This window comes from Carex rostrata, chromosome 19 (genome assembly GCF_964058835.1).
Source record: "Carex rostrata chromosome 19, lpCarRost1.2, whole genome shotgun sequence".
Taxonomy (NCBI): Eukaryota; Viridiplantae; Streptophyta; class Magnoliopsida; order Poales; family Cyperaceae; genus Carex; species Carex rostrata.
In genome coordinates, this window is record NC_135936.1 from 7,376,421 (window position 1) to 7,400,100 (window position 23,680).

At 35.0% G+C, this 23,680-nt stretch overlaps 5 protein-coding genes across 5 annotated transcripts; 3 read left to right on the forward strand and 2 right to left on the reverse strand.

Moving 5' to 3' along the window:
- Positions 1-1,050: 1,050 nt before the first annotated feature.
- Positions 1,051-3,758, forward strand: LOC144571553 (rac-like GTP-binding protein 7). The gene is made up of 7 exons (XM_078320884.1): positions 1,051-1,261; positions 1,379-1,466; positions 1,610-1,719; positions 1,807-1,870; positions 2,104-2,168; positions 2,256-2,321; positions 3,369-3,758. Exons 1-7 carry the CDS (start codon positions 1,163-1,165, stop codon positions 3,495-3,497), a joined length of 621 nt encoding a protein of 206 aa, XP_078177010.1. The 5' UTR covers positions 1,051-1,162; the 3' UTR covers positions 3,498-3,758.
- A 1,035-nt stretch (positions 3,759-4,793) lies between these two features.
- Positions 4,794-7,182, forward strand: LOC144571393 (ras-related protein RABA1f). Its single transcript, XM_078320666.1, has 2 exons — positions 4,794-5,231; positions 6,446-7,182. The coding sequence occupies exons 1-2, from the start codon at positions 5,014-5,016 to the stop codon at positions 6,876-6,878; spliced, it is 651 nt and encodes a 216-aa protein (XP_078176792.1). The 5' UTR covers positions 4,794-5,013; the 3' UTR covers positions 6,879-7,182.
- Positions 7,183-11,462: 4,280 nt separating this feature from the next.
- LOC144571583 (acyl-coenzyme A oxidase 3, peroxisomal-like) lies at positions 11,463-17,487 on the forward strand. The gene is made up of 13 exons (XM_078320927.1): positions 11,463-12,064; positions 12,275-12,392; positions 12,658-12,765; positions 13,414-13,586; positions 14,191-14,290; positions 14,655-14,729; positions 14,830-14,960; positions 15,355-15,490; positions 15,567-15,686; positions 15,768-15,914; positions 15,998-16,102; positions 16,207-16,308; positions 16,838-17,487. The coding sequence occupies exons 1-13, from the start codon at positions 11,577-11,579 to the stop codon at positions 17,087-17,089; spliced, it is 2,055 nt and encodes a 684-aa protein (XP_078177053.1). The 5' UTR covers positions 11,463-11,576; the 3' UTR covers positions 17,090-17,487.
- Positions 17,488-18,329: 842 nt separating this feature from the next.
- Positions 18,330-19,861, reverse strand: LOC144571513 (Optic atrophy 3 protein (OPA3)). Its single transcript, XM_078320837.1, has 4 exons — positions 19,575-19,861; positions 19,210-19,344; positions 18,845-18,931; positions 18,330-18,734 (listed from the first exon to the last, which is right to left on the reverse strand). Exons 1-4 carry the CDS (start codon positions 19,701-19,703, stop codon positions 18,570-18,572), a joined length of 516 nt encoding a protein of 171 aa, XP_078176963.1. The 5' UTR covers positions 19,704-19,861; the 3' UTR covers positions 18,330-18,569.
- Positions 19,862-22,005: 2,144 nt separating this feature from the next.
- LOC144571676 (fasciclin-like arabinogalactan protein 6) lies at positions 22,006-23,293 on the reverse strand. The gene is made up of 2 exons (XM_078321023.1): positions 22,760-23,293; positions 22,006-22,484 (listed from the first exon to the last, which is right to left on the reverse strand). Exons 1-2 carry the CDS (start codon positions 23,216-23,218, stop codon positions 22,170-22,172), a joined length of 774 nt encoding a protein of 257 aa, XP_078177149.1. The 5' UTR covers positions 23,219-23,293; the 3' UTR covers positions 22,006-22,169.
- Positions 23,294-23,680: the final 387 nt, after the last annotated feature.

Genomic DNA, 23,680 nt, shown 5'->3' on the forward strand with positions numbered 1-23,680 from the left:
ATTATTTTTTTTTATGCACAAAAATGAAAAATTAGAATGTATGGGTGTGATTTTTTTTTTTTAGAAACCATAAATAAAAATATAAATTTTACCAAACCAATTTGATTACTTCGTTTTTTTACAAAAATCATAAGAACCGAGATGTCATTTCGGTCCCTCTTTTTTTGGGACCGAATTGCTATTTCGGTCATTGCCTTTTTTACAAATTTTGGAAAAAATATACGTTGAAAAATTGTGAAAGTACCTGAGACCATATTGCCATTTCGGTCCCAAAAAAAAAAATTCAGGACCGAAATGACATTTTGGTTCTTATGGTTTTTGTAAAAAAAAAAGTAATCATGATGATTTCATAAATTTTTTTTTTTCTAATTATGGTTTATAAAAAAATTCTATGGGTGTGGGCGGAATTAAAATTTAAAATGCATAATACGTGGTAGGTGGAAATTGAACTAAAATCTTCACCAACACAAAGTAGAGCTCTAAACACAAGACTACAAGTAATCATTTAATATTTTATAAGGAGACTGAATTATATAAAATATTTAAAAAAATTAAAATTCAATTAAAATTTCAATATACATTACTAAAATTTTAAAATCATAGAAGCGCCACCTTGACTAATAAGCCTTAGATCCGCCCGCTTCTTTGTTATCTTAGTCGTAAATCACCAATTGAAATAGTTAGATTTGACAAGATTAATGTTGTCATTTGAAAATTCTATAGTAAACTTTACAAGAAAATAAATCCAAAATGATACAGTTAATTATTAGGGCTTTATAATATAAACTTTTGTTGTTATCAATATATTAATTTGTTGGCAGTTTGCCAACCATCAAAAAAGCTTTACAGAAAGAAAGAAAAAAACAGAATGATACAGTTGTGGATTCGAACTAAATCTAACCGATATCCAATAGGGACATATATTTTAAATTCAAGTCTAAGAAATTGAAGATCACAGCGCATAACAAAAAACCCACTATCATAGTATCATTAGCCTTTCCTTTTTCTCCATTATTCCTATGAGTGTATCTTGCTTTAAGTTGAGGGAGTAGTTAAGACTCTTTTAAGTGAGATAAATACCAGTAGCCTGAGACAATACATAGAGAAGAAGTAGGAGAGCAATATACAAGTGAAAGGAAGCCAGAAAGGAAACATATATATAATGAGCACAGCGAGGTTCATCAAGTGCGTGACGGTTGGCGATGGAGCCGTCGGCAAGACATGCATGTTAATTTCATACACCAGCAACACCTTCCCTACAGTAAACTTGATTTTTTTTTTTTTTTTTTCTTTTTCAATCATTTGTTTATGACCATAGATGCAAGGTCGGAAACTTTAATTATTTAATTCAATCTGTTTGTCTTTTGTTGATATGTAGGATTATGTCCCTACTGTGTTTGATAATTTTAGTGCCAATGTGATTGTCGACGGGAGCACGGTGAACCTAGGCCTATGGGATACTGCCGGTATCGACATCATTCTTATCTTTTATGTTTTTGCTTTTTTTTTATTGATTCTTTTAAATTTGAGATATGTAACTTGAATAGTTTGCTCAATTCCCTGAAGCTAGTTGTCTATTTGAATTTCCTTTCATCAATTCCTTTTGTAGGCCAAGAAGATTATAACAGGTTAAGGCCGCTCAGTTATCGAGGAGCCGATGTGTTCTTGCTAGCCTTTTCGCTCATCAGCAAAGCGAGCTATGAGAACATCTACAAAAAGGTTAAAACTCTAACATAATGACCTGTTTCTCTCCAAGTTCTTGTACTCGTAAATTGCGATGATTTTGATTCAAGTAGTTGTTCGCAGTGGATACCAGAGCTGAGGCATTATGCTCCAAATGTGCCAATAGTACTAGTTGGAACTAAGCTTGGTGAGTTAAGTGCACAATTTTAATTTTTCTCTGATTAATTTTTGATTAAATAAGAAGTATTATCTGATCGCTCTCACAATAAGTTTATATTATTGCCATCTAAATAGTTTTTGCCATATAATGTACCATATATATAAAAAATTGACATAGAAATTATGCATTATTGACGTAGAAATTTAGCAATTGTTTCCAAAATTTATACGCAATTACGTTATATTATTCTAATTATGCAGATTTACGTGACGACAGACAATTCTTCATTGACCATCCCGGGTTAACTCCGATAACAACAATACAGGCATGTTTCTTAGTTAATATCAGATTACTTTTATTTTTGTAAATCTTCATACTCTGTTAAACCATGAAATTTTTTTTTTGTATGTAGGGGGAAGAGCTGAAGAGGATGATAGGTGCAGCTTCTTATGTAGAGTGTAGCTCCAAAACACAACAGGTATTAATTATACTGGTAAACATCATTATTAGGATCACATTTTACAAATTTGTACATAACATTCCGCTTCGTTTCTACTGCACAGCACCGAACTGAAATTAGCTTATATTAAAAGGTTGTTTAGACCTTAAGATGAATTATATTAAAAGGCAGTATAAGATTACTAGTCCAATAGATACAAAAATATGCGATGTATCATGTATATCAATACCAAAATAGCAATACTGAAATAAAGTTGCTGGTACCAGACTAACTGTGAACTTGGCTGGTACCAGGGGCGGATCTACTGTAGCACAGGGGGGTCAGCTGCCCCCCGCTGGATTTTCAAAAATAGTACTAAAAATATGCTTTTCGGATCTCTGCCTCTCCCTGGAATTCAAATTGCCCCCCTTAGCCCATTTTGAAATTCTAATAGACGGAACGGAGCCCATATAAACTCTGAGCGAAACAAATTAGCGGAGCCCAAATAGCGAAAATTAGTTGAACCAAAATGTTTTTATTTTTTATTTTTTTTTGAATTCAAAGACAGAGGCTGCCAAGTTGAACCAAAATGTTGATTTCAAATTCCCTATAAATGTTGAATTGTTGATTTTTTTCAAGTAATTTAGAATTTGTATTATGTTGATTGGTATTTTTTTTTGTTATGTTGAATTGTACACGATAAGCTATTGGGTTTGAACCCGATAAGCTATTTGCATCCGATTATTGCCCCGCCCTGACAAAAATCCTGCGTCCGCCCCTGGCTGGTACCATAGTTCCTGATGACATAGATGCCAGTATGACAAGGAATGGCACAAGAACACTGATAAAATAACAAAAGCCATTGTAATTTAGCGAAAGCCTAACTAAAAAATGAATCAAATGCTTGTTCGGTACTTGAGTTACTCGTATTTAGACTTCACATGGTAACTTAGAAGCATCTGTTTCAGAACAGAACAAGTTGAATGCCGTCAGTATCTACGAACATACTTAAGTTGAATTTTTAATCTCTTCCGCTTCATGAATAAAATGATTAATACAAATTCTTTTATCTTATAATTTCAATAGAATGTAAAAGCAGTGTTCGATGCCGCAATTAAGGTCGTTTTATGTCCACCAAAGACTAAGAAGAAAAAGAGCAGAAAACCCAAAGGTTGCTGGTTTTTTTTGAGCACTAATATCAGGAGGAACTCATGACTGTTTTTTATAATTTTTCTTTATGAGAGAGAAAAATATTTACCAGTTCCTTGTTATGTTTGAGCTACTAGGTGGGTTTTACAAATTTTTTTCTCTTTGATGATTTAGTTTATTGAATACCATGTATATTGTTCTATAATTTTTAGCTCACCTATGTACTGTGCTTGTTAAATTTGTGTCATTGTTTGTAAAAGCTTGTAGTATTTTCTCTGTGTCTATGACTTGTCAATTTTAAGGCATATTTATAGCCCTTGTATTGTTGATTGTAAAAGTATGTTTATCACAGCTCTTTTCTATATTTGGTTGATGCATGAGATAAATCAAGTTAATGATAATTTAAGATATTATGAATTTTTGGGATGGGCCAAGTAAAATAAAATTAGTTAAAAATGTGCAAAGGATGAAAAATAAAATAAAAATAAAGTAAGGGTTTTTTTTTTGAAATTATGCTCTGCATGAATTACTTGTTTCCTTGTTCTGCCCTTTTATCTTTTCTCATAATATTAATTTTCTTCTCTAATTTGCCTTGATTAAAATATCGATGCAGGCTAAGCAAATCCAAACTAAACAAAAAAAAGAAAGAAAAAAAATTAACAACGACACTAGCACGTTACATTTCATCAGGTCCAATATTGATCGAGTTCCATTAGTACATTTCTTTTGGATTTGCTGTGGCAAGTCCTTTATGATGTCGATGCAAAAGGAGATTGTAAAACAATTGCTGATTTGATATTTTTGTTTTCTCAAACTTGATGCTTTTGTCTTATTAAAATATAACTTATTAACAAGAAATAAACGTACTACGTATAAATTTATATACATAGGAATTAACTTAATACTAGTTTAAAAGAAAGACATGTCGTCAATTTATAGAAATGAAAACAAGATCAAACCTTTTTATTCTAAAATTTGAGAAAAAAAAATTGTAAATACAAAACTTCCTAGTCTTAAATTTCATTCCATCTACAAAATTTAAAATCACAAAGTAAACAAAAGTATGTGTTCTACTTTTTGTACAAAAAAAAATTCAATTGTAGTTAATATTGTTGCAATATGTTAAAGTAGTCTTAGTAAATAAAATACTATTTTTTTTATAATTATTAATAACTGATAATTGATTTTACTTAAATATTTACTTTCCATAATCAATTTTAATAAAAAAAAAGGGGCACTTGTTAATTTACAGGAGATTGAGTAATTGGTTACAGAGTAGAGCCACAGAAAATCCGGAAGGGTTAAGCAGGAGTCTTTACCATTTTCTTTTCTTACCGTCGTCCACCAGACCAGATTGTGTCTCCGCCAGCTATAATTAATTATTTATCATTTAATCCTCTCACTATTTCTCTTTCGCAAATTTCTCCCCTTCCCTCCCTCCTCCATTCCATTGCCATATCTTTCTTGCCTTCTTAGATTTGAACCAACAAAACCAAAACCAAAACCCTAATTCCTCTCTTCATCTCACCTCTCCAAGGGAGAAACAAAGAAAGAGAGGCATCGAAGAACAGCGGCGTCTGAAATGGGTTACAGAGCCGATGACGATTACGATTACCTCTTCAAGGTGGTGCTCATAGGCGATTCTGGTGTCGGGAAGTCCAATCTTCTCTCTAGGTTCACAAGGAACGAGTTTAGCTTGGAATCGAAGTCGACCATCGGGGTTGAGTTCGCGACGCGTACGATCCGGGTCGATGATAAGGTCGTCAAAGCTCAGATCTGGGATACTGCTGGTCAAGAAAGGTTCAATTGAATGAATTATTTTCTTAAATTTTGTTTTGTAAGACGTACCTGTGCTTAGATGTGATAGATCTGTGATAAGATCTGGTGAAATGGATTGCCAAACTATAGAAACTACACGTTTTAGTACATGCATGATTCATTGTTGATCAATTTTTATTGCTCTTTGGATCTCCTGGATCTTATTGTAATCCATAATAGTGAGATGTTTGTTTGGTAATATTGGTAAATTAGGATGTTCTAATTTCTAAACTGAGATATCCTTCGGATGGTAATTTTGCAAATGACATTCATTTGTTGATCAAAGGTTTGACTGCAAGTCAAGTAGTGAAATTATCGAATTATCCAACCTCACAACTAAGATCTCATTTCTGATCATTAGATGGAGGTTTTCTTCATTTTCCTGTAAATGCTTATGTTCTTGGCATTTCTCTGTTTAGCATATAGTTTAATTTTGAAGGGCTGTACAGTTGATTTGTGTTAAGTTTATGTGGGGATTCTCAAATTATGAGCTGTTATGGAAAGGATACTAAAGCCTCTTCAGGATTTTCCTTGTGATTTGACTTTTATGTTATAAAGAAAGATCTACAGGGCTTTTGAAAATGGATTGAAAATAATAACGTGACAGATCTGTTTTTTCCTTCTTTATGACCTGCTGAATTGCAATTGTGAAATCCTGTATGGGTAAAATTAGGAAAAAAAAAATCAAGAAAGGTACTGTAGAGCAGTTAGGATTAGATGAGAGAATGGCCACAGTTTTTTTTTTCTGTTCTGGATTGGCTGTTTCTGTTGATAACTAACATCCTGAGGTGTTTTGCAGTTGAAAAATGGACAAGGTTTTCTTTGTCTTTTTGTCAGTTTGTTATCGAGTATGGTTTAGTGATAGTTTGTTAGCCTTTCACTCTCTTCTGTTTTGGAGTCACTATAATTGAAAGCACTATTCAAACTTCTCATCATAGGATCATAACATGATCAAATTTGAATGAATATTTTCTCCAGTCCTGCACAGACTGGAAGGGCATCATAGGATTCATGTTGAAATGTGAAACTTTGTCTTGGTGCTGATGCACCTAACTGTGAAACTGAACACACAAATAAAAAAAAAGTATATGAACATGCAACTTCATCATATTCAAACCGATGACACGTTTTTCAGTTCATGTTAATTATATGTCCATGATGTCAGCTTGTATAATATCGATTTCCTTTTCTAACAGATACCGGGCAATCACAAGTGCATACTACAGAGGTGCAGTTGGCGCCCTCGTAGTCTATGACGTCACCCGCCATGTCACCTTCGAGAATGTTGAGAGGTGGTTGAAGGAGCTTCGGGACCACACTGACGCCAACATGGTGATCATGCTCGTCGGCAACAAGGCTGATCTGCGTCACTTACGTGCTGTGTCCACAGAAGATGCACAAGCATTTGCCGAAAAGGAGAACACATTTTTCATGGAGACATCTGCACTCGAGTCGTTGAATGTGGAGAATGCCTTCACTGAAGTGCTGACACAGATTTACCGAGTTGTCAGTAGGAAGGCCCTTGAGGCTGGTGAAGACCCCGCCTCCTTGCCGAAGGGACAGACTATTAATGTAGGTGGCAAAGATGATGTGTCAGCCGTGAAGAAGGTTGGTTGCTGCTCAGCCTAGAATTCAAATTCTTTTGTTGGTGGGAAATGTTGTTCTTTCATTTTCTCTTGTAGAGAGAGGTTGTTAAAGTGATATCCCTTTTCATCCAAGGATGAGGTGAGGTTATTCTGGGTTAGTGGTTGTTGTAATTTTCTTTTTTGTGTTTTTGTTTCTTTGATCTTCCCCTCTGCCAGAGTACGGATACTGACTTTTGGTAATGTTAACTGTTATGGTTTATTGGTTTTGAGGATGCTTTATATTTGGATTAACTGGTGCTGTACTTTGAGAAACTGGAATTTTATACAGTAAGCTAGTTGATTAATTACCAAGTTTAGGTCTATTTTTACGAAAATCTTTTATTTGCATGCTGGTCATCTTGCCTGTACCTTTTAAGGTCTACTATTATGAAAATCATTGCGTGTACCTGAATACAAGTATGTTACACTTTCTGTTGCGATAATGCTGATCTCTAGATGGAATTTATATCAATTGAATTTCTATCATTGCCTGTATCTGAATCTAAATGTGTTGCACTTTCCGTAGTGGTCATATCATGTTGATCTCAAGACGGAATTTATATCAATTGAAATTTCGATATGCTTAAACAATTTGTGAATTTATTATGTATTGTATAATTGATGGCTGGGTTGCTGAATGCCAAACATCGAGTTTTGTAGTAGCTCCTGCTTGTCAAATGCTTCGGCTATTTCATTGGCTTTCAAAAGCTTTAATCAGTTATAAATATTGCTTGAAGAATATGGCTAGTCTAGATTTCTTAACCACCTTGGAACCGCCAAATACATATTGTGCATGGATCAGATCAGACGACTCGGGAATGGGGATGCGTGTATATATCTGATCCAAGCAAAAATCCCAAAATTAGAAAAGAAAAGTGAGATGTGATAGTTTGATACTAGAACCTTAGCCTGGAAACGCGGTTTGAATTTGATGGGCTTATTGCTTAAGCCTGCTAATAGGAGTCCGGCCGTTCCGTACCTAAACTAAACAAGTCACATTCGTTGCTTTCAATGCGACCCTTTCGGTTTACAAACTCTTTTTTTTGGATAAATCGTCAAATCGCCCGTTTACTTTTTGTACTCCCAATTTTCGCCTTTTTTTTTTTGCTAAGATAAGTCAATGCATCTCTTTCATGAAGAGAGCAGATAAAATCCAAAATGGGATTAGGTCAAGGAGAATAATCAACATAATGGGTATGATCCACCTAATTTCTTCGAGAAGGAAATTACCTCATAAGCAACCAACAAGCAACTGAATTATTTTTTTTGAAAAAAAAAAAAATGAACTATCTTTTTTTCTTTTCCATGTGCGGTTGGACCGCTTTTATGTCTTTCCCGATTAATAAACCGGGGGCTCAAACACCTAAACCGCCTATTTTTTTTCCATTGGGTGTTTCCATTTTCTTTCGGAAAGATCCGCGTATTATTCGGTTTCTCAGAAAAGAATCAGCGTACCAACTAAAAAAGATTGATCTTATTGTAATTGCCTCAATTGTATCGATATTCCTTCATCATTGGTTTTCAAGTTTACAACTTTGTAGCTCTCAACAAGGCACTCTCGTACTAGCTAAGAGTGATGTGTACACATTTTATATCCTAAAATATGATGCATGTATCTTTTTTTTCTTTTCTTTTTTTGAGGAAAAGATGCATGTATCGTATATACGGTTTGCATATGCTTATGCGGTATCCAACTTGAAGCATGAGAGTATATCACATGTTAAATAATAGTTTTATCTTTTTCAAAAAAAATATTGTTTATTAGGAGTAAAATGCCGTGATCAGAATGTCACGGCACACGTACTTAAAGCATAAGAATATATCACATGTTAAATAATAGTTTTTTTTAAAAAAAAAAAATTGTTTATCAATAGTAAAATGCCGTGATCAGATATGTCATGGCACGTGTACCGGCTATGAGCTGTGATTTGCGTGTCTCATGCAGTGATTATTCACGTGACGTAATTATCTTTCAAAATTTTGACACGACGCGGCACATTGCATGAAATATTTGGCCACGACACAACACGTGATCATGTGTATTTAGGACAGTTAGATCTTGATCAAATAGTGAATTTTTGAATAAACTAATCTACATTATGGAAAAAACGTGACTATGTTGGCTTGTGCTATAATCTACTTATTTGTTTGACTAAATTTGTAAAACATATATAAATTGAATTTTACAGTTTTTCTTCTTGAGACATTGTGTAGGTTTATGACAACTGAAAATGTAATAAATACACATCAAAGATGAATTAATGAATTGCAATATAACATCAAGGATGTAGTCATGAAGCACAAGATATTGGACAGCAGAAGCATTATCTCAAGATTAAGGACATTTAATCTGTAAAATTGGTAAAATAAGTTTGAGACTGACCTGAGTGAGACCTACCGTTGTAACGGTCTAGGAACCGTTGCAACGGAATAAATAAATCCTCAGCTGAGTCTGTGACGGTTTAAATCAATCATAACTGTCACTTGACGGTCAGCATTCTAGAGGGTTACTGTTGTGGGGACCGTTGCAACGGTCATCTACCGTTGACAACGGAATCCACCATTGGCCACCGTAATCCATCGTTATGGTTCCATAATCCAAACCTGTTCAAATTAACCTACCGTTGTAACGGTCCCTGTACCGTTGTAACGGTCCCTATACCGTTGCAACGGTCAGCACAACATAATTCATTTTTCTCAGCTCTCTATAAATAGAAACTATACCAAGGTTTGGAATAGAACTCTAGTCGTCTCCAACTTCAATATTTCGTATTTTCAGATTTAGAGAAAGCCGTTGTTGCTTGTGCACTTAAACTTCAATACTCACAATCAATCTCAAGCTTATTCAATCAATACAACAACTCCTATAGTGTAGCCTTGTTGCTCACTTTGTAATCCTTGAGCCCTTTGTTGCTGGGATTGTTTTCTTTAAGCCATTAGTGCTCGTGAGCCGATTTCGTGCTCGGGCCGTGTGACTTTTCAGAAGATGGTAAGGGCTCACCGGTTCCACCTTGTACTCCTTTCTTATTTGGTAAAGAAAGACGTGCCATTTCGAAGGTTGCGAGCCCCGGAGACGTAGGCATTAATGTCGAACTTCATAAACAACTATCGTGTCAAGTATCTCTAAACTCTACTATTTATTTTATATTTTAGTTTATATTCAAGTAATTCTAATTTCTGTCAAGAATAACTACAAGACACACTAGGGACTTGTAAATTAGATTAAAGATTTAAAAATGCCCTATTCACCCCCGCTCTAAGTGTCTTTGGGACCAACAGACTAAACATCTGGACACGTCACGTGTGGTCACGATGTGACTAACGTGTTGTGATCATTTGTGTGCCATGATCATAACACGTGACAACACGTATAAATCTAACTTGGTTATGACATATATAACATGTGATTCAAGTTACGACACGGTACATATTTAGATACATGGTAGCGTACCTCTTTTTTCTCTTGGTGAATCAACGATTTTTCTGAGCGGAGTAGCAAATTAGACTGCGTTTTCTTTTTTTCTTTCTTTTACACGAATCAGTTTGGATTAACTTTCTTTTTCACGTAATTTTCTTCTACAAGACATTAAATTAAATTAAAAAATAGATTTTATTTCCATCTACAAATAAGCACAAGCACAAGTATAAAATATCACTGATCAGGTCCTCTTTTACAGAGGTCTGGGTCGTTGGGATGGGATTTGAAGTTATTTGAGTAAAAATAGGGGTCTCGAGTTCATTAACTGATAAGGGATTAGGAGGCCGTGCGATTATCTTAAAATTTACGGAAACAGATTTAAGATCGGTACGGATGATGTACGCACAGATTGAGAAGCTCCGATCGAATATCAAATTAAATTTGATCCGATCCTCATCAACCTCCTCCACTGGTAAGAAGGGCGAAGAAAGTTGAACTCTTACTCGTAGATTTACAACTGGATCAAGATCGATGACCTTGATTGCGTAAGAATGATATTATGATAATTAAATACGTAAGTTCTATAAAATTTAATTAGATCAGTCATCTTTTGAGTTGCAAAATTTTGTCAATTTAAAATGCTATATTAGCTACCCATTCTTAACATTTAAAAAAAAAAAACAGAAATGTCTGGAGATGGGCAACCTACGAACAAAATATAAAATACCACGCAAGTCAAACGAAATAATCCAGTTGAGCTGGATGAATTCACATCCCCAGGTTACCGGACTGAGTACAATTGAATTGGACGGTGAAAAATTGTTCTTTTTAATTCGGCACGAATCTCAAAGCACAAATAATACCCCAATCCTGAGAAAGAACCGGCTGAGAGCAAATGTGGACCGTCTGTTTCAATTTAGGTGAGTCAGGTACCTGGGAGGATACGGATCCCTGGATGGATATATGGTATTATTTTTATTCTGCTCCTTTATGATGTCTTTTTCCAATGAATCGTGTAACAAATGACTGTCAACGTAGGTTTGCAGAGCTTTTTCACACTAAAAATAATTTGCTACATATATTACTACAGAGATGCATCCTCACAAGTCTTAAAGGTAAGATGGATTTCTTTTTGGTTTTAGCCATCTATCTATCTTCTTCCTCGATTTCAACAAATTTGTTCCGATTCCCGCGTGGGTCTATAAATATATCTCCCAACTACCCCATCCGCGGTATATAAGCTTCCATTTCGTTTACTAGTCAAACCCAAATTCAAAGCAAAAGATGGGTTCTCTCTTCAACTCCGGCGTCGACCGTGCTGCTCGCCGAGCCACCATCCTCGCTAACCACCTAATCCAACCCGAATTGGCCGCTACTTCCCTCCTCTCCGCCTCCAACTGTCTCCACTACAACGCGCCTGAGCTCACCAACCCCGCCTCCTTCAACACGATCCACCTCCGTCAGATCCTGGATGGACACCACGTGGAGACGAGGGATTGGCTGTTCAAGCTGATGGAGGAGAGCCCACTGTTCTGCCCCAAGCGTCGGTGCGAAGGGAAGGTGTTTGTCACGCCTGATTATAACGCGACGAAGGAGCAACAGAGAGAAATGACTATGAGAAGAATCGAGTTTCTCTTAAATAATGGCGTTTTTGAGGGTTGGCTCACCGACTTTAGCGCAGAGGCCACCTTGAGAAAGTTCGGGCTTCTGGAGAGTCTTGGAGTCTATGATCATTCGCTAGCGATCAAAGTCGGTGTCCACTTCATTCTCTGGTAGAGATTTTTTTTAATAATTTTTGTTGTTTTTACTTCGTATTACAATGTTAAAGGCGTTTATTGCCTTTTTTTGTTATCTTTTAACGAAGAAAACCAACCAAAAAGGGCACAAGCTTCTATTTCGTTTGATTGGGAAATTAAAAAACAAAAAACAAAAAACAAAACATGGTGTTTACTGCTTAATTACTGTATTGTGATTGATAACAGGGGTTCAGCTATAAAATTCTTTGGCACAAAGAATCACCACGACAGATGGTTGAGTGACACTGAAAAGTACAAAATCCGGGGTTGTTTTGCAATGACTGAATTAGGCCATGGAAGTAATGTAAGCGAATGAAATTTAAATTTATTTAGCTATTTTAGAAGCATTGAATGAAATAATATTAGGCCACTGATTTGTACCAGCTGGTATCTAATGGTACATGACTATGGTTGTGTTTACATGGGTGATATTTCTTCTTTTTTTTGGATTTTCGAGTTAACCAAACAGTACCACTTACAATTTATGGTGTACTAATGGCTACAATGTACGTTCTTTAGTTGATTTCTTTTTCTGTTATTGTATAAGTGAAATTTGAATTGATTTCTAGGTTCGAGGGATTGAGACAATTGCAACTTATGACTCCAGTACAAGAGAGTTCATTATTAACACTCCTAGTGAATCAGCCCAAAAGTACTGGATAGGTGGTGCTGCTAATGTAAGAAAATTAACTTCAATTATTACTCTCCCCTGTGTTTATTTTACTAGAAAGGTCAAACATTAAAATAAGAATACTTGGGGTGGGACTTCGAACAAAAAAATTAGAAGTACAATTCTTGTTTTGAAAAGTGTACTGTGTTTGCTTTTTTTTTTTTTTTCTGAAATTTCCTAAAAGCAACTAATATTTCTTGATGACAGAGATTGACTAGGGAATTGGTATATCAACAGACCAAATTTTGAAATGAAAGTTAAAATTTTATAATTTTTTATATGCATGTAATTGGGATGATTAAAATATATCTAGTGGTTTATATTTGTTAATTTAAGCACAAATAAATAGTTGGCATGTTTGGCATTATTAATCATGGGCATTGGATCCCTTCTCTTCTTTATTTCCCTATAAATCTTCCTTGTTTTTCCAAAAATCTGAATTATAACCTCTTTCTAGCAATTAAAAAAAACTGAAGTTGACTGTTCCTTACATGGTTGTCTTTTGCAACTACTAAAAACAATTGGTCTTTCTGCAAGTAAGATACACAATGGGTATTTTTGCAGTATAATTCAAAAGGAAAATGACTAAAATTAAATATTCAATCTGCGAAACTATTAATATCAATTTTATTCTGTCTTTTTTGGCAAATGACAGCATGCAACACATACTGTAGTTTTTGCCCAACTGCATATAAATGGAAGGCATGAAGGTGTGCATGCCTTCATAGCACAGATTAGGGACTCCAATGGAAATATATGTCCTAATATTCGCATAGCTGACTGTGGCCATAAGATTGGTTTGAATGGTGTCGACAATGGCCGGATCTGGTTAGTAGGCCATATCTTGATGTATTTGTATAATCTTTTATAAAAATAGCTCTAAATGTTGGTTTGCTTATCATTATTATAGGTTCTTTGCAAATAGCTCTAAATGTTTCTTCAGCTAGCACATATTGCCTTATATTTCATGATGTACTTGCCATAAAGAATGCTAGTTTAGTATGGCAAATAAAATTAGCTTAATATGCCCCTCTATGTTTTTTATTTTAAGCCAACATTGAGGTAGTTAAGCATACTTGTGCAACCAAGTCGTTGGTAGAGATAATATTAAAATGGCTGTGGAGGCAATCTAGACTCTTTTGCTTGATGGGACCTTGGTTTATTTTCAATACATTATTAATTGCGGTACAAGAAATGTTGGATCTTGTTTTTTAGAGTTCAGTAAAATATTAGGTGCTTGTGAAAGAATCCTTTTTTTTTTTTTTTTCTAATTTATTGTATTTCAGCCTACTGTTTCCAATGCACCAGGTTCTTTAATAGAACAAACACAAGTGCAGGTCCCAAGTATTATCTGTTGCATACACTGAAATTGAGGACTGCAATTAAATTATTATGGCTCTTTAATGCCTTCCTAACTGTTTGTTTGCTCTAGGTTCGATAACGTACGCGTCCCACGAGAAAACTTATTAAATTCGGTTGCAGATGTGCTTCCTGATGGACAATATGTCAGCTCAATAAAGGACCCTGATCAGGTAATATATCTTGCCTTAATAACAGGTGTTTGGTTATGCAGAATCAGAATATCAAACGGTCGTCTTTGCATACTCTGTGAGCTTAAGCTTTGGAGGAAATATAAGTTGGGATAACATTCTCTTCGAGCCAAAGATCCCAAAATTGATACCTGTCAGGCCTTATAATAGTTTTCTTCTTTTAATAATCTTATATGTGATTGGTGTGTGAAAAAACTGCCACACGACTGGTATTGAGGATGTAAATTTCTAAATGATTGCCTACTGCCTATGCTATCAGCTTATGCTATTAGATCAAATGATTTGTAACACTTATGCATGTGGTAGTTATAATCAATGTTCTGATATTCAAAATTATAACTTCCAGAGGTTTGCCGCATTTTTATCCCCGCTAACAGTTGGTCGTCTCACCATTACCGCTGAGGCTGTTTACATATCAAAGGTAATTTGGATAATTCTTGTTGATTTTTATTGCATTCTCGGGCTATAATGCAGTAACTCGTGGCTTTATTTATTTGGGACACCCATCGATTAACTTTTAGGTGGCCTTAGCTATTGCTACAAGATATGCTCTTACTAGAAGAGCCTTTTCAGTTACTCCCAGTGGGCCAGAAGTTCTTTTGCTTGACTATCCAAGTCATCAACGTCGTCTAATTCCACTACTAGCAAAAGTGTAAGTTTGAACCTGAATTCTCTTTTATTATTTCTATTAACTATCTTTCTTTTCTTGAATTAAGGGAAAAGCGCACCAAATTTCTGCTCGATTTGGCAAAGCCTACTTTCCTAAAAAAAATAAAAAAATTCTGCTCGCTTTGTTAATTTAAATACAGTTATTTTTTTGTCTGAATTTTTAGCAGATAATTACCTAGTCATAATTTAATGCCAGTACTAATATAACACTATAGTTATGTTGCTATGAGACATCACTACTCGTATCAATGATGTACATCAAATACTCACAGTGGCTTAATGTTAAATTTTACTTGCACAGATAAAATTGGCTCTTGTTAAGTGTTAGAATAAATAGTGAACTTTCTTTTTCTAATCAATATTCTTTTTACATGCAGATGTGCTCAGAGTTGTTCTACTAACTTTTTGAAGACGCTCTACATCCAGAGTACTCCTGAGGCTAACAAAGCTATGCACATTTATTCAAGTGCTCTGAAAGCAACAGCAAGCTGGCAGAACATGATAACACTTCAGGTCAAAACTTTAAAACCATTTCTTTTACTTCTTTTTAAGACTCTTCTAATGAAGCCAATGTTCTTTTGTGCCACAGGAGTGTCGTGAGGCATGTGGTGGTCAGGGATTAAAGACAGAGAACCGCATTGGTATTTTGAAAGGAGAATATGATGTGCAATGTACCTTTGAAGGTGACAACAAGGTTCTAATGCAGCAGGTGATTGATAGCCCTAATTGGCAATCTATTATATTTTGTCAATTATTTTTTGTTTTAATGGTTAGGTTTGCTGCAATGCAGGTTAGCAAAGCACTATTATCAGAGTATTTAGCTGTTCAGAAAAAGAAGAAGCCATTCAAAGGTCTTGGACTAGAGCACATGAATGGACCTTTACCTGTTATTCCAGCTGATCTCACAAGCTCTACACTCAGGAGCTCCAAGTTCCAAGTACGTTATTTTTTTTTTCCCTTTAATCTTTTTAAAACTTATAAGGCTGATTCTTGAGAAATTACTTTCATTTTTCTTGATAGACTGATCTATTCTGCTTGAGGGAGAGAGACCTGCTTAAGCAGTTTGTAGAGGAAGTTTCCTATTACCAAGCTCAGGGAGAAAGCAAAGAGAAGGCATTCTTGCTGGTAAGATATATTATCTTTTTTCACAAATTTCTCTATTCTCAATTTGGGTTACAAAGATGTCATTTTGTTTTGTTGATGGTGTTATTTTATTTTCTCTTGTCCAGAGTTATCAACTTGCCGAGGAATTGGCTAGAGCATTCACCGAACGCACCACTTTGCAAGTGTTTCTGGAGGCTGAAATGAATGTGCTTCAGGCACCATTGAAGGTGCGTCTGTAGTTTGATTACAGCTGAATAAATAGATTTTTAAATTTTTTTAATTTAGTGATGAACAATGGAAATTTGGATTTCTTTCTTCAAGAATTAGACTAGCCAAATGAAAGGAACTGTTGATACTGAATTTTCTTTTGGTCACCCAATTTTGAAAGAAATGAAGGATACTGCTAGTAATTTTCAGTGTGGCTATTTGCAATAGCTTTAAAATGGTGTTTAATGGATGGCTTATGCAAGTCTTGGCAGCCAACAAAAATAGATATAGTGTTGGAATCAAAACAAATGATCTGAGCAAGGACAAATGAAGTACTCATCTCCAAATTTAAACAAACATCCACAAATTTTATCGAAATTCCTCTCTACGTAAGATTGAAATATACAAATATTCCAGGAATAGATTGAACTGGTGACTCAAAAAACTCAGTTCCTTGCATGTAGTCCAGAGTTGCCATGCTACTCGAAAAATGAGATAATAGTTAATATCTTAGCTTTGTATTAACATGTCATGCTTTGCAAATTGCAGGAGGTCATGGGTTTGTTGAGGTCAATGTATGCTATGACGTGCATAGATGAGGTGGCATCATTCTTCCGATATGGCTATCTCTCTGTTGACAATGGTGCTGCTGTAAGAAAGGAAGTTGTAGCATTATGCACTGACCTAAGGCCACATGCACTAGCTATTGTTAGCTCTTTTGGCATACCTGACTCTTATCTCAGTCCAATTGCCTTTGACTGGATAGAAGCCAACTCTTGGTCTAACCTCAGCAGCGAATGAGGCGCTACAAGTCTTTTACTTCTCATATGATGTAGCTAATAATGTTGGAATACTTTAGTAAAATGCTATTTACTGTAATCTTATCTTCTGTTTGACCTAACATGAATGCACCAAATCAACTAGATGATGTCTTACAAGGGTGATTTTCTGATATCATCATAAAATAATTTGGTGTGTTCCTTTTAGATTGAATGGTGCCGACTGGACTAAAAGGATCCTAGGGTCTGGGTCCTGAATATCATCACAAACGGAGGCACAATGTAATAATCCTCTATAAGGGACCTGGTAATAATGTAAATATCTCAATTTTCCTTGAAGCTATATAGAAGAAAAATATTTTTGTTGTACTTTTTTTTAAGGTTAAACAAATGCATTAATAAAAAAGAAATTTTTACAAAGTAATTGGTCTGGCACCACTGTTGTACTTCGAAAGCTCTATCATTAATTATTAATTGCACCGGTTTGTTTTTGTATTTTGATTATATAAACCACAGATGCTGTACAAATTATATTCAGTCATGTGTGAACTCTACATATTTGTATGAACTCACACTTGTACCCTTCAGAAGATATATATTGACAAGTGTAAATCCTGTAAAAATTTAATTTTGTATATGATTGACTGTAATGAATAACTAATTAAAATGTCAATATATCAAGATGAAGGGAATTCAAAATAAGAAATGAGATAAACAACCAAAAATAACTTTGCCCAAGGATATACTACAAGGTTTTGATTTCCAAAAAAAATAAAAATAATAATAATTAGAAAACTTATGGCGTTACAAAAGTTTATTTTATTAAAATATTTATTGTCCTGCAAGGGTTAAAACCTCAAGTTCCTAGCTGGATCAAGGATTTTGTTATCATCCAAGCACAACTTTTATATCTGGTAACTTCTCTGCAATAAAAAGTCTTTTGAAATTGTTTTGTTGACCGCTTCATTTTATGCATTTCAAAATTGCAAAAAAGAACTGCAGGAGGCATTTCAAAACTTCGTAGAAAAGTAAGAGGGTGTTTTATACTTTACCCGGAAAATAAATATATGGTCAGAAACATAATTCAAGAGTTGTTGTTGTGAGTTGTGACCTATATGGTACAATATTAAATTTCTAAAATAAAGAACTATTTCAATCTCTCAAACATCCGGAAAATTTCCACCTTCTGAAAGGTCAATTAGCTAAAAAAAGCAAAAAAAAAAAAAAAAAAAACAGCATTGCACATTAAAAGAAAAACACACTTGAAGCAAAACTTTCTTATTTGACTAACAATGAAATTGGGGGCGATTTAACCTCCAAATTAAATCTTGTGCTAACTAATTACAAGAAGATGTTGCAAAAAAATGTAAGAAAAAGCTATAAACGACAAAGCCATCTGATCAAAATCAGCAGAGGTGAATTAATGACGGTAAAAGGGAGAAGCTGGCAGAACCATCTACCAGAATTATACCCACTAACTAGCAGGTACACCTAAATTACCACTAACTAGCAGGTGTTGCTGACGGGGCACTTTCAATTTTACGATTACCCCGAAGATTGAAGACTCCAGAAAGGCCCCGTGCCTTTGCAAGATTCTCGATCTCATCCAGCTTCTGCTTTAACAAGTCTACTTCTCTAGCCAGTTCTTCCTCCTTTTGTTTCAGTGCCTTCATTACAGAACATACAACAACAATGAGCAAAAACATACAACATACATAGACGAAGTTTCAGACGCACTGTGCTCTGACTTCTCACATTAATCACGGTAAAGAATTACCTGAAGTTCCATCTTCCGAAGCTCCTCCTTTCTCGCCTCAGATCTAGCGTTTCTTTGAACCTCAAAGATCAAAGCTGCTCCAGCAACCTACTAAACCAAATATGCCAGTGAGATAATGGCTTTCAAAGATGAACATGCCATAGTGGTTGGAACAGTATACCTAGACATTGTTAAACTTCAATCAGCATTAGCATGGTATGTTTCAATTATGGTTTCTTAAATCAACCAGAAAGTGCTGGTACCAGTATCAGTCAACAAGGTGCATACAATTCTGCTTGACAATTTGTTCAATTGACCTGACAACTATAAAATTTACCAAATGAAGAATCAACAAAGAGCTAAATTGATTAGGTTTCAATACAAACCGAGAAGACAAAGAGCTCTCCAATGAGATCAGAAGCAGCTTGAACAGCCTTCTCCTCATTCAAAGGCCTAATCTCGACATTTAGAGAATGACCATAGATGCGCCTTTGTAAATTTGTTGATGTACGATGATTTGCCTGTATATATGATATTAAAGATGCTCTCTCGTTATCATTTGGAGGTAAATTTGTTGATATACAATGGAAAATGCATAATCAAGAAACTAAACTCAAACAAATGAGTATCAGATACAATGCAATATCAGAACAGATTGAATTAAAAACTTCATTGACAAGGGATGAGCATTCATTAAAGATCGAGCACAATCAAGGAAGAAATCATTTCTATTGCAGAAAAGGGGATAAACCTGAGCGAGGCGTATGATGAGCTCGCGGAACTTGGGATGCTTTCCGGCCTCCTTCTTCAGTCGATAAGCGATTGGTTTACACAGTGTTTTCAACGCAAGCGTACCGAGCTTGAGCACTGGTAGTACCATCGCCGCAGGCGTACCTCACCCTTTCTAATGGACGATCATGCGCTCCACTCCTCAAGAGTAAAAGTAAAAGGTGAGCTTGGGAGAGAAGTAAGAAGACAAGATGCTGTCTTTTTAGGTTCCTAGGAAAGTCGAATCGAATGGGATTCAGATTTCCGGTCAAGTAGAAATGGGCCAAATTGGGCTTTATATAAATGGGCCTTTTGTTTTGTGTTTTCGTCTTCTCTTGTTTTAAATGTTGGATTCAAATCAGCCGAGATCAACAGTAAATTTCTGGAATTCTGAATACAACCGTTGAACTGTTTCGAGATGCGTATATAGAAAAATCAGCTGTTTCAAGATACATGCACAGAAAAAATTGGATGACTGGATTGAAGATTTCAGAAATTTCAGAGGCACATGAATCTTGAATTTCAACTGATTTGAATCCTTAAATGTTAAGGATAAAAAGAAGTTTCACGAATTGGTTTTAAAACACTAACAATTATCAAAACAAAATAACATTTTATTCTATTAAGCTTTAGAACAAAATTATCAAAACAAAACGAATTGGTTTTGAAACACTAACAATTATTGACCAAGTCAACTCAAACAATATTTTGATGTTTATTTTGAATTTTCTTGTAATAGTTAACTGAATATTGAGGGAGAATATGATAATATGTATATTGCGGAGCGATTCGTACTATAACTTACAATATTTTCGTTTTAAAAGTCAAAATTGTTGATCTAAATTTTTCTACATAATCTTTATATAAAAATATACTTGCAGACTGAATTTTATATTTTTATTTTTAATAGATAAAAAAAATCAATTGATTTAAAAATTGTAGACCATCCTTTCTTAAAAAATATATATATTCTAGATCATTCGAAAACAATTGTTTTCTTAACAGAGAAATCAAACTAAGATGAAACAAGACAAATTCAAAATGACATGACACCATCACAATTATAACATGGGATGTGAGTTCCTTGTCATATAGATGGTATTACGGTGTTAACCTCACAACTAACATTAACTCGGGACCCAACAAATTAGAAGAATCAAGAATCACATCTTTCATTATATATTTTCTTAAATAAATAATGTTCCAACTTAGACAATATCCACTTAGAGCAATGAGGCCTACATGGCTACATGGGACCCCTCCGTCAGACTTGTAACAAACTCCAATCCAAACAACAGCAGTGGTGGCAAGACAAGAGACAAATTATTTGTGAACATCCATTTAATCCGCCTACGTACATGTTTAAAAAATATCAAAAAAAAAAAAAAAATACAAAAATCATATTGTTAGAAGAACTTGTTATTATTGATCTACCTAAAAAACTGATCTGTATGGGCTATTTAAATTGAGATACCAGCAGCAGTGGGGCTTGGACGAGACCACTTAACCACCTCAGATAAGGACACCAGTTGGAGTAGTAGCCATTCAAATTAAGAGCCAGACTAGACTGCCTTGTTAGCCCTCTGTTTTGTCTGGCTCTCTGGTTAGTAATTAATAGCGGTGTTATGTCATGTACTTAATTGTTCTCCACCGACGCCCCAATAAAATATGAACACATATCCTCTGCATTAACTCAAAAAGAATATTTTGAGTTCATGAATTTCGATCGTTTGATTTTAAACGGAACCAATCCAGCCGTCTGATTTTAACACAAAGGCTCTTTAATATTTGTGCGGTTATAGTCCACACAGGTTTTAAAACGGATTGGATGGTCCAGATGCATCAACTCAAAAGATTTCCTTTTGAGTTAATGCAGAGGATACGAATTCATAAAATATGTATTAGTGGTAATAATAGAACTAGGGTGTTCTTAAGTTTACTAAGGTGTTTGGTGAGCTTAACTCTAAAATTTATTAGATTTAACTTCAAACAAGTTTGAATCTAAACAGTTGAAACCGATTTACTTCACGAGTGATGAATACATGTAAACTTTTTAGAATTTTGAATTAATTTTGTATAAAGTCAAATGGTCAAAAAGTGTTAAAAAAATGAATGCACTAAAATTAATTTATAAACCTTCTAATTTTGACCACTTGATTTTTTACTAAAATAATTCGAAAACTTAAAAATCTTTGCATGTAAATTCATCACTTGTGAGGTAGATGGATTTCAACTGCTTAGATATGTTGTTTAAAACCGATATAATATAATAATTTTGGTGTTAAGCTCACCAAACTGAAAATTACTTGTGTTTCTTGGCTGCATGCTAGAATTATTTTATGTTTTATGTTTTAATGAGAAGGTGCATTTTAATGATTTAAGTCATGAAAGTACCAAATATCAAGCAAACAAACTAATTTTGTACAACTGACATAAAAAAATGGTAACTATCAAATACAACAAGTTTCATAATTTTGAAAAAAAAAAAAATACACAATTAATCAATTTACAAGCCAACCTCAAAGAGCTAAAAACAGCATTCTCTTAACCAAAATCAAAACCAAGGAATAAACACAGCTCATAGAAGGTTTAAGATGGACATGAACAAAACCCCTGCTATAGAGCCCCAATGCGCACCCTTAAAATCGGCTCCAGATGCGCTCTTCGTGTCTGCATTGGTGTCATCCTCAGAATCAGAAGACGGTGACAAAGCTGAGGTCCCATTATTCTTGGTATTGCCTTTAGTAGATGCTGAAGAATGAGATTTTGCGGATTTCGGTCCGAAGAGATCAGGAGGCAATAACACCTTATCAACCGAATAGACGGCTAATGGGAAATCCTGGTACAGAGCATTGGTAATTGATGTCTCGACTACCCCAGTAGAGATGTTCGCCTGAAATTAAGTTATTGAAAACATTCTCTGTTACAGTAGTTAAATATAAGTCTTAATTAATTAAGAGATGACCAAATAGAAAAGCAAGTTTTTGATAAACAAAACGGACAATGTTCAGTATATTATTTTGCTGTGGTGCTAAACTGGTAATTGTTCCAACCTGAAATACATAATTTTGACTGACACTAAGTGACTGGTAAATTGTAATTCATTAGTAAAAAGCCTGATTTGGATTCAACTAAATTGTAACAATTTGTTCTTAATTAGTAAATAACCTGGTTACTGCCACTGGTTATGTTAACAGTGCATGTTCCATCCTCACTTGTCGCCTGGGTTGATACCGGGTTGCTTGTGGTCTGGAACGTAACAAAACTGTAGTACTTAGGCAAAATGTGGTACATGACAAGCTCAGACTGCTGCTGGCTGGTGAGTTTGTTGAGTGTGCCAGGTTTAAGACTGTTGAAAGCATTGTCGGTCGGCGCCATGACCGTTAGCCCTTCGATCGAGTCCTCCAGTTGGTTCACCACCTGAGCACCAACTTGTGTGTCTTTCAAAATGCGCAAAAAGGTCTTGTATTGTTCTCCCTTTTCAAGAATGTGAGTAAAGTTGAGCGGCTCTGCCACTGGACTCGGCGCGTCAGCAACTGCCGGTGCAGTCTTGGCATGACTGAGAAGAGCTGGGGATATAACAAATACTAGAAACAGGAGACATTGATGGATTTGAATTGAGGCCATTGTGTAATTTTTAGTTGTTCTTGCAAGGAAAGAATGAGAAAAATGTGAGTGAAGAGAGGCATTTGTAGTGAAGTGAGAAAACATAGTGGGGAAATAGTGAGCTGGCTGAAACAAGTTGTAGAGAGATGCCTTTCAACGGCCATTTTCATCCATAAATGTTCTATGTCATGTTATGATACCCATGGTCTTAGAAAGAGTTTCCTAGTGAAGTGGGTTCTCAATGTCAATAATTCGCTACAAGTGAATAATGAGATACCTATTTCAGAGGATCCGAAACGAATGTAGACAGTAGAGAGACTGTGGATCTTCCAGTTTAAATTGGTTGGTTATCTATCTGTTCACGTAGAGGAGTATGTGTATGACGACGAAGGAAAGGGCTTATTGTTTTCATGCAGATGTTGACAGGATAACGAATTGTATGATTTGATTTGGTTATGAGAATGCATTATTACATGAAGAATA